The following is a 16,212-nucleotide window of genomic DNA, read 5'->3' as shown; positions in this document are numbered from 1 at the left end:
AAGTATGTAAATAAATGAACAAGATAATTTTAGACAGTGAATAAGAAAATAGGCCGGGGGTGGTGGCTCACTCCTGTAATCCCAACACTTCGGGAGGCTGAGAGATGTGGATTGCTTGAGGCAGGAGTTTGAGACCAGCCTTGGTGAAACCCTGTCTCTACAAAAAGTAAAATAATAAGCCAAGTATGGTGGTGTGTGCCTGCAGTTCCAGCTACTTGAGAGGCTGAGGTGAGAGGATCATTTGAGCCCAAGAAGTTGAGGCTACAGTGAGTCATGATTCCAGCCTGGGCAACAGAGCAAGACCCTGTCTCAAAAAAAAAAAAAAAAAAAAAAAAGATAAAAGGAAAAGAAAAAGAAAAGAAAGAAGTGGTAGTGAGTGGTATATAAAAAGGATTTTAGATCATCTGAGTTGGGAAGGTCCCTCTCTGAAGAGATAATATTGAGATGAGAAGGAGGAACCATCCTTGCATGAAAGCCATGGCAGGGCTTGCCACAGCCATGAAATAGCAACTGCAGAGGCCCTCAAAGTGAAGAAACTTCAGCAAAAGAATAAAAGGTAGTCCAATGAGAGCTCAGTCCATGAAAGGAGTGGTTCAAAGTAAGGTGATAGAGGCCAGCAAGGGATATCCATAAGTAACAGCAAAGAGGCTAGATTTCATTCCAAATGCAACAGGAAGCCACGGGGAAGAGATGAGGTGGATGATTAAGCAATAAAGTATGCATAGGGCAAGAAAATTCAAAAGGCAGAGGAAAAGGGTATATTGAAAAGTAAAAGGCACCTCTTTCTTCTCATCTCTAATGTAATCACTGTTAAAATTTATGTGTATCCATTCAGGCAATATTTTAATGTACAGACCAATATATAGAGAGCCTTTCAAAAACACCATATACAACACATGATGTGTTCTAATCTAAAATGTGTAACACGAATCATCAAGACTATAGGTGTAACTTCCAGTTTACAAGAAATGTCAAGGAGAGAGAAATAAGCTAAACAACACAACTAGGAAAGTTCAGAAGATTAAACATTCTGTGGGATAACTGATACGCTTAACAAGTCAGGGTCATTAAAAAGGAACCAAGCTGGAGTAAAACAGACTGAGACTATGCCCTCTTGTTTACATCCTTGACATTCAGCATAGTGCCTGGCACACAGTAATCACTCAAATGCCTTCTGAGTGAATAAATTCAATCTCTAGGCTCCTACACCACCAAAAAATACTTGACTTAAAGAGACATCTGGACAACTAAAAGAAGAACCAGGATATATGGGGGTGTTTAACCAAACTGCAGAAATTCCTATTCATTAGTTTATGTGGGCATGTCTCAATTAAATTAATAATACAACTAACTTCATAGATGGGCTTGCTGGTAGAAATATAATCTTTTCGCCTCTACCTTCAAATACAATCCGAACTGGACTGGTCTTCCACTACCAGCCTCATCCACACCACCATCATCATCCCTTACTTAGACTATGACTATGGCAAGAATGTTACTTCTCTGCTTCTCTTCTTGAAGCCCTACACTCAATTTTCCAAATAGCTGATAGAGCAATCCCTTAAAAACATTAAACATAAAACAAAAACAAAACATAAATCCCATCATTTCCCTGCTCCAACTTCCAATGTGTCCCTGACACTTTCAAGTCCTTGCCATGGTCTCTGATGACCTCCCAACTCACTCACCTTCTACTGCTCATTCCTTTGCTCACTTCATTACAGCCACATGGGGCTTGCTGTTCCTTGATCATGCTGAGCTCTCTAGCTTCGGGCCTCTATCCTTGTTCCTTCCTCAAAGAACACTCTTCCTCCACATGCTGCCTGGGCTTACGCCCCCACTGCACTCAGGTCTACTCAAAATGCCACCTCCTCAGTGAGGCCTTTCCTGACAACCACCTCGAAAATAGCACTCCCTACTACTCTCTCCCAGCCCACTACCCTGCTTTTCATGTAACACATGTACACAGGCTACATTTGTCTGTCTGTTACTGTCTCCGCCAACATAATGTAAGTTCCATGAAAGCAGGAACTTTGTTTTCTTCCCCAGGACCCAGAACAATAGATGCATACAGCAGGCACTCCATTGTTCTATAAAATGAATGAATGAAGGAATAACATAAAGAGACTGAATGAATAGAATGAGCAGAGATAGTGGTTTGGGAAAAAATTTCCTGTATATCTTCAACTGCTCATAATACACCTTAGTTCATATAAAACAAACAGAAACAAACTGCAAACACTGAACACCTATGCTATGTTAACACTATGCTAACACATATACATATGAAGCAGGAGCACTTCTTCATGAGCTGTCAGAGGTATGAGACCAGATTAAAACAAAGAACAACAAAAAAAACCAAACTGGGCTAGGTGCGGTGGCTTACGCCTGTAATCCCAGCACTTTGGGAGACCAAGGCGGGTGGATCACGACATCAGCAGATCGAGACCATCCTGGCTAATGCGGTGAAACCCCGTCTCTTCTAAAAATACAAAAAATTAGCCGGGCGTGGTGGCGGGCACCTGTGGTCCCAGGTACTCAGGAGGCTGAGGCAGGAGAATGGCTTGAACCCGGGACGCAGAGCTTGCAGTGAGCCGACATCGCGCCACCGCACTCTAGCCTGGGCGACAGAGTGAGAGTCCGTCTCAAAAAAAAAAAAAAAAAATTAAAAAAAAAACAAAAAAAAAACAGGCCAGACACAGCGGCTGACACCTGTAACTCCAGCACTTTGCGAGGCAGAGGCGGGTGGATCACGAGGTCAGGAGACCGATACCATCCTGGTTGACATGGTGAAACCCCGTCTCTACTAAAAATAACAAAAAATTAGCCGGGCGTGGTGGCGGACGCCTGTAGTCCCAGCTACTCAGGAGGCTGAGGCAGGAGAATGGTGTGAACTTGGGAGGTGGAGCTTGCAGTGAGCCAAGATCACGCCACAGTACTCCAGCCTGGGCGACAGAGAGAGACTCCATCTCAGGAAAAAAACAAAAAACAGCTCAAAGATTTTCTATTCATACTGGGGAGGAGACCCCATTATTCTTATGGACAGAAACTACCTAAAGACACTGCAGAGTTCTTCCTGGCCAATGCCTCACAAAGGTCATCTGGCACTTCCTCTTGTTCTAAAACCACCACTGACCTCTTCCCAGTATTCCTTAAAAAAATTGTGTTTTGTTTTTTTTAGAGACATGGTCTTGCTCCATTACCTAGGTGGAAGTGCGATGGCATGATCACAATTCACTGCAGCCGCAGCCTCACCCTCCTGGGCTCCAACACTCCTCCCGTCTCAGTCTCACAAAGTGCTGGGATTACAGGTATGAACCACCATGCAGCCCCCAATATTGTTCTTTTACCCAATACAAGCTCACGCCTGTAAGCCCAGCACTTTGGGAGGCCACGGTGGGTGGATCACTTGAGGCCAGGAGTCTTGAGGTCAGCATGGTCAACACGGCAAAACCCCATCTCTACTAAAAATAACAAAAAAATTAGCCAGGCGTGGTGGCAGGTGCCTATAATCCCAGCTACTTGGGAGGCTGAGGCAGAATACTTGCTAGAACCTGGGGGGCAGAGGTTGCAGTGAGCCGTGATCGCGCCATTGCACTTCAGCCTGGGCGACACAGCAAGACTCCGTCTCAAAAAAAAAAAAAAAAAGAAAAAAAAAGGCACATAACTACTAGACTGTCAAATTTTTGAAAGCAAGATCTAAATCTTCTAACCTGCCGTGTGAATACAAGTACACAAAGAGGCACTCAAAAATCATTTACTTAAAACATACACACACACATTTTTTTTTTCCCTATCCTTAACTCAGGAAAAGCAAAACATTATTTACTGAAGGAACTGTGTAGATTTTCCTTCAGTCTTAAGATTCTTCCCAACTGTGTACCTAAGACTTCTCTGACAAAATAGAAAATAAAAGTAATTATTTGGATAAATAAGGTCAACTAGGTAATAGGCCCTTTTTTGGTTTAAATTACTTCAATAATTGTTGCATTTTTTGCTTTCTCTGTCAAATGTATATCTGACCAAAAAGTAGATAATTCATCAAAATGAAAAGATGCAATTAATTACCTAAACAACAGTTGCATTAAGAAAATAAAACGGGCCAGGTGTGGTGGCTCATGCTTATAATCCCAGAACTTTGGGAGGCCAAGGTGGGTGGATCACGAGGTCAGGAGATAGAGACCATCCTGGCCAACATGGTGAAACCCCATACCTACTAAAAATACAAAAATTAGCTGGGCGTGGTGGTGCATGCCTGTATTCCCAGCTACTCCGGAGGCTGAGATTACAGGAGAATCACTTGAACCCAGGAGGCGGAGGTTGCAGTGAGCCGAGATCGTGCCACTGCACTCCAGCCTGGCAACAGAGCTAGACTCTGTCTCCCTTCCACCCGGCAAAAAAAAAAAAAAAAAGAAACAAAGAAAATAAGATGGCTGGGCGCAGTGGCTCACACTTGTAATCTCAGCACTTTGGCATGCCAAGGTGGGCAGATTACGAGGTCAGGAGTTTGAGACCAGCCTGGCCAACATGGTGAAACGCTGTCTCTACTAAAAATACAAAAATTAGCTAGATGTGGTGGCGTGCGCCTGTAATCCCAGCTACTTGGAAGGCTGAGGCAGGAGAATTGCTTGAACCCAGGAGGCAGAGGTTGCAGTGAGCCGAGATCGCGCTATTGCACTCCAGCTCTGGGCGACACAGCAAGACTCCGTATCAGAAAAAAAAAAAAAAAAGAAAATAAAATAAATGGCTGGACACAGTGAATCACGCCTGTAATCCCAGCACTTTGGGAGGCTAAGGTGGGCGGATCACCTGAGGTCAGGAGTTTGAGACCAGAACAGCCTGGCCAACGTAGTGAAACACTCTCCACTAAAAATGCAACAATGAGCCATGGCGCCTGTAATCCCAGCTACTCGGGAGCCTGAGGCAGTAAGATCGCTTAAACCCGGAGGCGGGTGCACAGGCACGTGCCACCACGCCTGGCTAATTTTTGTGTTTTTAGTAGAGACGGGGTTTCACCAGTTGGCCAGAACGGTCTCAATCTCTTGACCTCGTGACCCACCTGCTTCGGCTTCCCAAAGTGCTAGGATTATAGGCATGAGCCACAGCGCCTGGCCAATAGCTCTTAATCTTAAACATACTTATCAAAATTGAATTTTTCTTCTTACAAAAATTAGTGTCTTTTACTCAATAAAATACTGTCAATTCAACCAAACTAAAAACTTCTAGATATCATCTGTCACGGATCCACATAAGTTTCTGAAATCTTCCTGTGTAAATCAGGAAGAAAATGAAATCAGTCACAAAGAATGCACTTGACAAAAAAGATTTCTGTTGTCTAACCCTTGGATTTGACTAAGCTACTCTTCTGATTAAGTGAACAATTTGAATTTTGACCTATTAATATTTTCCACATATATTTCGTTTTTTTTAATTTATTATACTTTAAGTTCTAGGGTACATGTGCACAACGCGAAGCTTTATTACATATGTATACATGTGCCATGTTGGTGTACTGCACCCATTAACTCGTCATTTACATTAGGTATATCTCCTAATGCTATCCCTCCCTCAGCTCCCCACCGCACGACAGGCCCCAGTGTGTGATGTTCCCCACCCTGTGACCAAGTGTTCTCATTGTTCAATTCCCACCTACGAGTGAGAACACGCGGTGTTTTGTTTTCTGTCCTTGCGACAGTTTGCTCAGAATGATAATTTCCAGCTTCATCCATGTCCCTACAAAGGACATGAACTCATCCTTTTTTATGGCTGCATAGTATCCATGGTGTATATGTGCCACATTTTCTTAATCCAGTCTATTTTCCACATATATTTCATTACTTTCATCAATCTTGAGGAAATTTAATAAAAATAATTTAATAAGGCCAGGCATGGTGGCTCACACCTGTAATCCCAGCACTTTGGGAAGCCAAGGTGGGTGGATTGCTTGAGGTCAGGAGTATGAGACCAGCCTAGCCAATGTGGTGAAACCTCATCTCTGCTAAAAATACAAAAATTAGCCAGGTGTGGTGGTGTGCACATGTAGTCCCAGCTACTCAGGAGGCTGAGGCAGGAAAATCACTTGAACCTAGGAAGCAGAGGTTGCAGTGAGGTGAGATCAGACCACTGCATTCCAGTCTGGGTGACAGAGCATGAACCGTCTCAAAAAAAAAAAAAAAAAAAAAAAAAAAAAAAGGAAAGAAAAGGGAAAAAATATAATAATGTAATAAAATAAAGGATCTGAAACATTAAGTCCAACTTACGTTGGGTATTTTGCCATTAAATAAGAAAACAGACAATGCTTTTTCATATTCATGTGCCTTCTGGAGTGGCAAAGCAAGTTCACTAACTTTTGATTCAGAGATTGCATAAAGATGTAACTACAGGAAGCCCTTGTACTTACTTGTGACTATAAACACAAGGTGAAAGATACAGTGGTTACTTTATAAAATAAACAGTTTAAACCTTAAGTGGTCTTTGACTTACAGTCAATCACTAACGTGAGTAAAGGCTTAATATGAATTATAAAAACACCACAAACCTTTTGATTTCTTTACATCAGGTTCAGGCTCAGATTCTCGGATGAATTGCCCCAAGTCACTGACTCTTCCAAATGTCATCTTCCTAAATAAGGATGAACATTAAACTATAACTTCTAACAATCAGTTTTAAATTTAGGAGAAAAAAATCAATTTTAAGAGTTTCATCTAAATCTAGAAAGCCAGAAACACAATTTATAGCTATCCTATGTAATTTAAAGTAGGGATTATTTGAAATAAAACATTGCTGCACAGAAAGCAAGATAATCTTTAATTGAGTGCAATTCCATTCAAAATCCTCAAACGGTTTACAAAACATGGTGAGTCAACAGGTAATTCACAATTCTAAAATTCACAAAGAAGAAAAAAGGCACCAGAATAGCCAAGACAATTTTGTAAAAGAAGCAGCCAAAAGGTAGGCCTTGCTCTAACAATGATTGAAATATATTATAAAGCCATAGTTGTGTGTATATATACGTTTGTTTATACTAAAACTATAGTACTATAAAACAAAGTTAAAAAGCAAAAAGTGGCTAGGGGCAGTGGCTCATGCCTGTAATCCCAGTACTTTGGGATGCCGAGGAAGGTGGATCACTTGAGGCCAGTAGTTTGATACCAGCCTGGCCAACATGGTGAAACCCTGTCTCTACTAAAAATACAAAAATTAGCCGGGCGTGGTGGTGGGTGCCTGTAATCCCAGCTACTCAGGAGGCTGAGGCAGGAGAATCACTTGAACCAGGGAGGTGGAGGTTGCAGTTGCAGTGAGCTGAGAGGCGAGATCATACCATTGCACTCCAGCCTGGGCAACAGACCAAGACTCTATCTCAAAAAAAAAAAAAAAAAAAAAAAGCAAAAAATACAGTAAGGGTCTTAATTTAAGGTATTACCAACCAATGATTAGTATTGAGAAACATACAGAATTCTTTTTTTTTTTTTTTTGAATAATGAAGTGTCATGCTGAAGAAATATACAGAATTTTAACAAGTCACTAATAAAATCACCCAACAGAAATAATGTGAAAAGGAGATGAATAATCAATTCATAAAAGAAAAAAGCTGAACAATCAAGAGACATACCAAAAGAAACTCAATCTCATTAGCAAAAACTTAAGACTGGAAAAGTCTGAAGTATTCTTTTTTTTTTTTTTTTTTGAGACGGAGTCTCGCTCTGTTGCTAGGCTGGAGTGCAGTGGTGTGATCTCAGTTCACTGCAACCTCCACCTCCCGGGTTCAAGTGATCCTCCTGTCTCAGCCTCCTGAGTAGCTGGGACTACGGGCGCACCACCATGCCCAGCTAATTTTTGTATTTTTCATAAAGACAGGGTTTCACCATGTTGGCCAGGGTGGTCTCGGTCTCTTGATCTGCCCGCCTCAGCCTCCCAAAGTGCTGATATTACAGGCGTGAGCCACTGTGTCCAGTCAAAAGTATGAGGTATTCTTATTAATGACTGGTGAGAACATAAAATGATGCAGATACTTTACAAAGTAAATTGTAAGAGCTATCAAAATTTAAAATCTAGGCCAGGCATGGTGGCTCATGCCTGTAACCCCAGCACTCTGGGAGGCCAAGATGGAAGGACTGCTTGAGCCTAGGAGTTTGAGACCAGCCTGGGCAACATAGACTTCATTTCATTTTTTTCAAAAATTTTTTCGGCTGGGCGCGGTGGCTCATGCTTGTGATCCCAGCACTTTGGGAGGCCGAGGCGGGCGGATCACAAGGTCAGATCAAGACGACGGTGAAACCCCGTCTCTACTAAAAATACAAAAAAAAAATTAGCCAGGCGTGGTGGCGGGCGCCTGTAGTCCCAGCTACTCGGAGAGGCTGAGGCAGGAGAATGGCGTGAACCCGGGAGGCGGAGCTTGCAGTGAGCCGAGATTGCACCACTGCACTCCAGCCTGGGTGACAGAGTGAGACTCCATCTCAAAAAAAAAAAAAAAAAAAAAAAAAAAAAAAAAAAAAAAAAAAAATTTTTTTTTCAAAAAAAAATTTTTAAATCTGCTTCTTGGTACAAAGAAGCATATAAAAGTAGATCCTTTGTAATACTGGGTATAAGAGGGAAAAACTGCAAATGACTGAAATACTCATTGATACCAAAATGGCAAAACAGTAATCATACACTATGAGATGCTCTGCTACAGTGATGAGTTATAGTAAATATTATATACCGAATACTACAGTGTAGTTAAAATGGGTAAGTCTGCATAGACGAACATAGAAATGTCCAAAACTCACTGTCAATGAAAGTACAACGTATAAATGGAGCGCAGTATCAATTAGATAAAAATAAGCAAACAAAAATGCACACCATAAGAATGATTACTGTGAGTAGGAAGGGAAGAAAATAAGCAATGGTACATGAACAAAGGCGACATTAAACTTAACTAGAAATTTAATTTTTTGTAAGAATAATGCCAGGTGCGGTGGCTCATGCCTGTAATCCCAGCACTTTGGGAGGCTGAGGAAGGTGGATCACTTGAGGTCAAGAATAATGCATTTGTCAACTTGGTTAAAAGAAAAATTCTGTGAACAGCAATATATCAGTTTATTTCAGGCAAAGTAGATCTTATTTTAGAGATACCTTCCTAATAAGTTATTTCATAGATAGGTGCCAATATACCAACTGATACAAATTTACTTGCCTTGAGAAAAATTTCAGAAAGATGCTAAAATCATAAAACTAAAACATATATTAAAAACCATTTATTTATTTTTAGTAGAGACAGGGTTTCACCATGTTGGCCAGGCTGGTTTCGAACTCCTGACCTCAAGTGATCCGCCTGCCTCAGCCTCCCAAAGTGCTGGGATTACAAGTGTGAGCCACTGCGCCTGGTGAAGATAATCTTTCAAGATGAAGAAAAATTATCATTTCTCTTTTCTGCTTCATTTTATCCATTTAAAAAATACATGCTGGGCGTGGTGGCTCACGCCTGTAATAGCAACACTTTGGGAGGCCAAGGCAGGTGGATCACGAGGTCAGGAGATCGAGACCATCCTGGCTAACACGGTGAAACCCCGTCTCTACTAAAAATACAAAAAATTAGCTGGGCATGGTGGCACGTGCCTGTAGTCCCAGCTACTTGGGAGGCTGAGGCAGAAGAAATGCTTGAACCTAGGAGACAGAGGTTGCAGAGAGCTGAGATTGCACCACTGCATTCCAGCCTGGGCGACAGAGGGAGACTCCGTCTCAAAAAAACAAAACAAAACAAAAACATATGTATTTACATTATACACACACACAATTACAGAAGTGAAAAATCACGCATTTGATAGACTTTATGTAAGGTCTTAAATAAATGAACCATTCCTTAAGAATAACATCATCTTTGGGAATGAACTCATTTAGGTTTACTGTCCATTCCTTTTTATTATTATTTTTTTGAGACAGAGTCTTGCTCTGTCGCCCAGGCTGCAGTGCAATGGCGCGATCTCGGCTCACTGCAACCTCCGCTTCCCGGGTTCAAGCAATTCTCCTGCCTCAGCCTCCAGAGTAGCTGGGACTACAGGCACACGCCACCATGCCCGGCTCACTTTTTGTATTTTAGTAGAGACAGGGTTTCACCATGTTGCCCAGGCTGGTCTCGAACTCCTGAGATCAGGTAATCCGCCCACCTCGGCCTCCCAAAGTGGTGGGATTACAGGCGCGAGCCACCGTGCCCAGCCTTGTCCATTATTTTCTAAAAGAACTAAAAATCACTATGCAAAGCTGACACAGCTGAAAAAGCTGGCTTTCCAAACACAGTGTGGTCAAACAAACCTTTTACTTCCTTCAAGTACTTTCCAGGCTCCTCAGTCTCCCAATACCACTGTTACTTTCTTTTTTTTTGGGACAGAGTCTCGCTCCATTGCCCAGGCTGGAGTGCAGTGGCAGGATTTCAGCTCACTGCAAGCTCCGCCTCCCAGGTGCATGCCATTCTCCTGCCTCAGCCTCCTGAGTAGCTGGGACTACAGGCACCCGCCACCATGCCTGGCTAATTTTTTGTATTTTTAGTAGAGACAGGGTTTCATCGTGTTAGCCAGGATGGTCTCAATCTCCTGACCTCGTGATCCACCCGCCTCGGCCTCCCAAAGTGCTGGGATTACAGGTGTGAGCCACCGCGTCTGGCCTACCACTGTTACCTTCTACTGAAAGTAATTAAATATGTTGAAATCCCTTTTTCATGGTACTGCTGGGAACTGGGGTACGGATCAGGGTAGGGTAATCAAGCCTTTACACACCTTTACATGTTAATCAAGCCATCTTTAGGGAAGAGAAAGTGATTTTATGATTGGATCTGTGGTAAATTTCAGAAAGTGGCATATCCTATGAATCACTATCTTTTTATTACAAGCTAAAATGAATAACCAAGTTAATTATTAAAAATTATTTAATTATTAAACTAAAATGAATAACCAAGTTAATTATTAATTTATTAAAAAGGAATAATTTTTCCAAGTATCAGTTATGCAGCCGAGAGTAAATGATGTTGGCATCTTTTCACTTTATTATTCTCATTTTACAGATGAAAAAACTGAGATACCAAGAGGTTAGCAGCTGCCAATAAATGGCAGAGCCAAGATTAAAACCCAGGAAGTCACTCCAGAGCCTTTACACTTAACCACCACATTATACTGCACACTCTAAGTGAAAGTTCTGGGCATATAATAATAGATTAGAAAAAATGTAAAATTTAATTAAAAATTTTAAAAGATGCAAAGTTATTCACACTTGTAAAAATTCTAGACATGAGCTAAGCTTACCCGGCATATGTCCGTTGATATAAAGATTCTGGATCCAGACTTGCCGCATCCACAATTATCGCTTCATCAAAATTTTTCAGTATTTTAATACTGGCTTTTTTCACACTGGACTACAATAGAAATTGTAAAATTAGAAGTATATGAAACAATCAGTCCTGGGCTTGGAATGTGACAGATTTGTACAAAATTTTCTTCAGTGTTTAAAATAGAAGTAACTTTCACTCAACCTCGTCACTATTAAGATGCTTAACAATGACTCTGAAATGTAACCTCATACTATAGCTAAAAGAGGAAAGCACAATATTAAAATGTGCAGGCCGGGCACAGTGACTGAAGCCTGTTAATCCGTAGGTTGAAGTGCAATGGTGTGATCACCACTCACTGCAGCCTCACCCTCCTGGGCTCCAGCACTCCTCCCATCTCAGTCTCACAAAGTGCTGGGATTACAGGTATGAGCCACCATGCAGCCCTCAATATTCATCTTCTACCCAATACAAGGATCCCAGCACTTTGGGAGGCTGAGGCAGGCCGATCGCTTGAGGCCAAGAGTTCGAGGCCAGCATGGCCAACATGGTGAAACCCTGTTTCTACTAAAAATACAAAAATTAGCTGGGCATGGTTGTGCATGCCTGTAACCATAGCTACTCTGGAGGCTGAGACATGAGAATCGCTTGAGCCCAGGAGATGGAGGTCGCAGTGAGCCAAGATTGCACCACTGTATTCCAGCCTGGGTGACAGAGGAAGACTGTCTCAAAAACTAAAAAATAAAATAAAATGTATAATATATGAATTTATAAAACATTCTTAACGACCTAAGTTCCAACAAATGTGCTGTACTCACAGCATTATTTCTTCAATGTGAAAAGCTGTCACCCATCCAGAAATATGTATCTCTGGTAGTAAGGCCCCATGTTTACAGAGTAAATAGGAATGTTTTTGATTCTTGATGAGGCCATATGACAAAAAGGAGCTAAGGAAACCTTTCTAAAATGACTAGCTAGCTGAGTACAGCAAGTTCCCCTCCAGCATTCTACCTCCTACTCCCCACCTCCACAAGAAAAACCAGAATTGGTATTTTTGTGAAATACAGAGCCATAGGTTGACCTAGAAATTCCACTTCTAAAAATTCAGTTACAGAGACTTATATTGATGGAAAATGACTTATATACAAGATTATTCATTGCAGCATTGTTTAAAATAAAAGACACAAACAAGCTTAATGTCCCCAACTAAGTAATAGGTTAAGTAAATAAAATAATTGAACAGACACTTATAGAACTCTCTATAGCAGGGGTGGGAGGGTAGGGAAAGGGGCTCTCATTATGTGTTAAGAAGGAACAATCTCCAAGATACACAGTTAAATAAAAAAGAAAGAGGGACTAGAATAAAGAGGGAATACTACCCAACTAATTCTATGAGGACTGTTACTCAGATACCAAAATCTCACTTTTACTTTCTGATTTCAAAACTTATTACAAAGCAATAGTAATCAAGAGAGTATGGTACTGGCATAAAGACAGACATACAGATGGATGTATGTCTATCTTTGGAATGGAAGAGAATCAAGAACCCACAAATACACCCTCACATTTATGGTCAATTGATTTCTGATGGAGTGTAAATGTTATCTTAAGTGTTCAGATACAAAATCTTCAACAAAATACCAGTAAATGGAATCCAGGAGCATATTGAAAAGATTATACACCATGACCAAGTGAGATTCATCTCAGGTATGTAAGGTTGGTTTAACATCTGAAAATCAATTAATATTTCACATCAATAGAATAAAACCCAAAACCCATAGGATCATTTATACTGATACAGAAAGAACATGACAATATTCAACACCCTTTCATGATTAAAAAAAGAAGCATTAAAAAATCAGGAATGATAGGGAAATTCCTGAATCTGAAAAAAGACATTTATTGAAAACCCACACCTAATATCATATTAAATGATGAAACTGAAAGCTTTCCTTGTCAGATAGGAAACAAGACAAAGATTTTTGTTTTTGCCACTTCTACTCATCATTGTTCTATAAGTTCTAGCCAGAAAAAAAACTATCTCTATCCATAAATGACATGATCTTATATATTGAAAATCCTAAAGAATCCACAAGAAAACTATTAGAGCTAACAATCAGATTTAGCAAAGTTGAAGTTGCAAGATCAACATGTAAATATCACTTGTATTTCTGTGCTCTCTCATCAAACAATCTGAAAATGAAATTAAGAAAACAATTCTATTTATAATGGAATTGAAAAGAACTTAAAACATAGAAATAAATGACCCAAAGAGGTGAAAAGCTTCTACTCTGAAAACTACAAAATTCTGCTGAAATTAAAGAACACATAAATACATGAAGATACATTTCTGCTGAAATTAAAGAACACATAAATACATGAAGATACATTTATGTTCACAAATTAGAAGACAATACTATTAAGATGGCAATATTTTGGCTGGGTGCAGTGGCTCATGCCTGTAATCCCAGCACTTTGGGAGGCCATGGCAGGTGGATCACCTGAGGTCAGGAGTTCAAGACCAGCCGGGTGAACATGGTGAAACGCTGTCTCTACTAAAAATACAAAAAAATTAGCCAGGCATGGTGGTGGGTGCCTGTAATCCCAGCTACTCGGGAGGCTGAGGCAGGAAGACACTATTAATAGTGAAGACAGGTTGCATGTGGCTCACACCTATAATCCCAGCACTCTGGTAGGCAGAGGTGGGAGAATCATTTTGAGCGTAGAGTTTGAGACCAACCTGGGCAACACAGTAAGACCTGTCTCTACAAACAGAAAAAAATAGCTGGGTGTGATAGTGCGTATCTATGGCCCTAGCTATTCGGGAGGCTGAAGTAAGAGGATCACTTTGGCCCAGGAGGTTGAGGTGGCAGTGAGCTGTGATTGTGCCACTGCACTCCAGCCTGGGCAGCAGAATGAGACCTTATCTCAAAAAAAACAAAACAAAACAAAACAAAACAAAAAAACACACCTTTTTTAAAAGGTAGAGGAAAGACAACTCACAGAATGAAAAAAATACCTGGAAATAATATAATTTGATAAGGGACATTTATCTAGAATATATAAAGGATTCCTGAAACTCAATATAAAAAGGCAATCTAATTTAAAAACGGGCAAAGGGGCTGAGCAAGGTGGCTCACGCCTGTACTCCCCACACTTTGGGAGGCCAAGGCAGGAGGATCACTTGAACCCAGGAGTTTGAGACCAGCCTGGGCAATATAATGAGAAAACTGGCGGAGCCCAATAGCTCACGCCTGTAATCCCAGCACTTTGGGAGGCCAAGGCAGGTGGATCGCCTGAGGTCAGGAATTGAGACCAGCCTGGCCAACATGGTGAAACCCCGTCTCTAAAAAAAAATACAAAAGTTAGCTGTGTGTGGTGGTGGGCACCTGTAATCCCAGCTACTGGGAAGGCTGAGGCAGGAGAATCGCTTGAACCCAGGAGGCAGAGGTTGCAGTGAGCCGAGATTGTGCCATTGCACTCCAGCCTGGGCAACAAGAGCAAGACTCCTTCTCAAAAAAAAAAAAAAAAAAAAGAGGAAAGAAAAAAGAAAATCTAGGCCGGGCCCAATGGCTCACACCTGTAATCCCAGCACTTTGGGAGGCCTAGGCGGGCAGATAACCTGAGGTCAGGAGTTCGTGACCAGCCTGGCTAACATGGTGAAACCCCGTCTCTAGTAAAAACACAAAAATCGGCCGGGCATGCCGGCAGGTGCCTGAAATGTAATCCCAGCTACTCGGGAGGCTGAGGCAGGGGAATCCCTTGAACACAGGAGGCAGAGGTTGCAGTGAGCTGAGACCACACCATTGTACTCCAGCCTGGCTGACAGAGTGAGACTTGGTCTCAAAAATAAATAAATAAATAAAAATAAAAATAAAAATGGCCAAAGGATTTGAATAAACATTTTTCCAAAGCTAGAACAAAGGCCAACAAGCAAATGAAAAGATGCTCAACATCATTATTCAGCAGAGAAGTGCAAAAACCACAATGAAGTAGAACTTCCTGGAAGGACTATCATTTTTAAAAACAGCCAAACAGATAATAAGTTCCAATGAAATGTGGAGAAGCTGTAAACCTCATACACTGCTGGTGGGATTGCAAAATGGTGCAGCTTCTTCGGAAAACACTCTGGCAGTTTTTCAATAAGTTTAAGAGTTACCACTTGACTCAGCAGTTCTACTCCTATGTATATACAACAAAAGAAATGAAAACCACAGCCAGGCATGGTGGCTTACCCCTGTAATCCCAGCACTTTGGGAGGCTGAGGTGGGTGGATCACTTGAGGTCAGGAGTTCGAGACCAGACTGGCCAACATGGTGAAACCCCGTCTCTACTACAAAATTAGCTGGGTGTGGTGGTGCGTGCCTGTAGTCCCAGATACTCGGGAGGCTGAGGCAGGAGAATTGCTTGAACCCAGGAGACAGAAGTTGCAGTGAGCCGAGATTGTGCCACTGCACTCCAGCCTGGGCAACAGAGCAAGACTCCATCTCAAATTTAAAAAAAAAAGAAAACCTATATCCACACAAAAACTTGTACACAAATGGTCACCAGCAGCATTACTGATAATGGCAGAAAGGAGGGTATAATTCAAATAAAATGTCATAAATCCTTGCAATGGGATATTTGGCCATAATGAGGAATAAAGTTCTGATACATGCCAAACATGGATAACATGATGCTATTTTGAACACATGATGCTAAGTGAAAGACAGTTGGCAACAAAAGACCACATAATATATGGTTCCATGTTTATGAAATGTCCAGAATAAGCAAATCTATTGTCTCTATAGAGATAAAAAGTAGACTAGTGGCTGCCTAGGGCTGGTGGAATGGGGGATTTGGAGTTTAAGTAAAGGGGGTTTCTATCTGGAGTGAAAAAAACTTTCTAAAATTGATGTGTTAATGGTTACCTAACT

General features: G+C 41.3%; 1 protein-coding gene across 4 annotated transcripts in view; it reads right to left on the bottom strand.

The window, feature by feature from the left end:
• The window catches only part of AKAP10 (A-kinase anchoring protein 10), a 73,380-nt gene that overhangs the window by 10,470 nt on the left and 46,698 nt on the right, over positions 1–16,212 (bottom strand). For all 4 annotated transcript variants that reach the window (XM_055243214.2, XM_055243216.2, XM_055243217.2 and 1 more), the window contains 2 exons: positions 11,274–11,383; positions 6,539–6,621 (listed from right to left, as the gene is read on the bottom strand). In XM_055243214.2, coding sequence (XP_055099189.1) covers positions 6,539–6,621; positions 11,274–11,383 — 193 coding nt within the window. The remainder of the gene's footprint in view (positions 1–6,538; positions 6,622–11,273; positions 11,384–16,212) is intronic.

This window comes from Symphalangus syndactylus, chromosome 14 (assembly GCF_028878055.3).
Source record: "Symphalangus syndactylus isolate Jambi chromosome 14, NHGRI_mSymSyn1-v2.1_pri, whole genome shotgun sequence".
Lineage (NCBI taxonomy): Eukaryota > Metazoa > Chordata > Mammalia > Primates > Hylobatidae > Symphalangus > Symphalangus syndactylus.
This window is presented reverse-complemented; position numbering and strand designations above follow the sequence as displayed.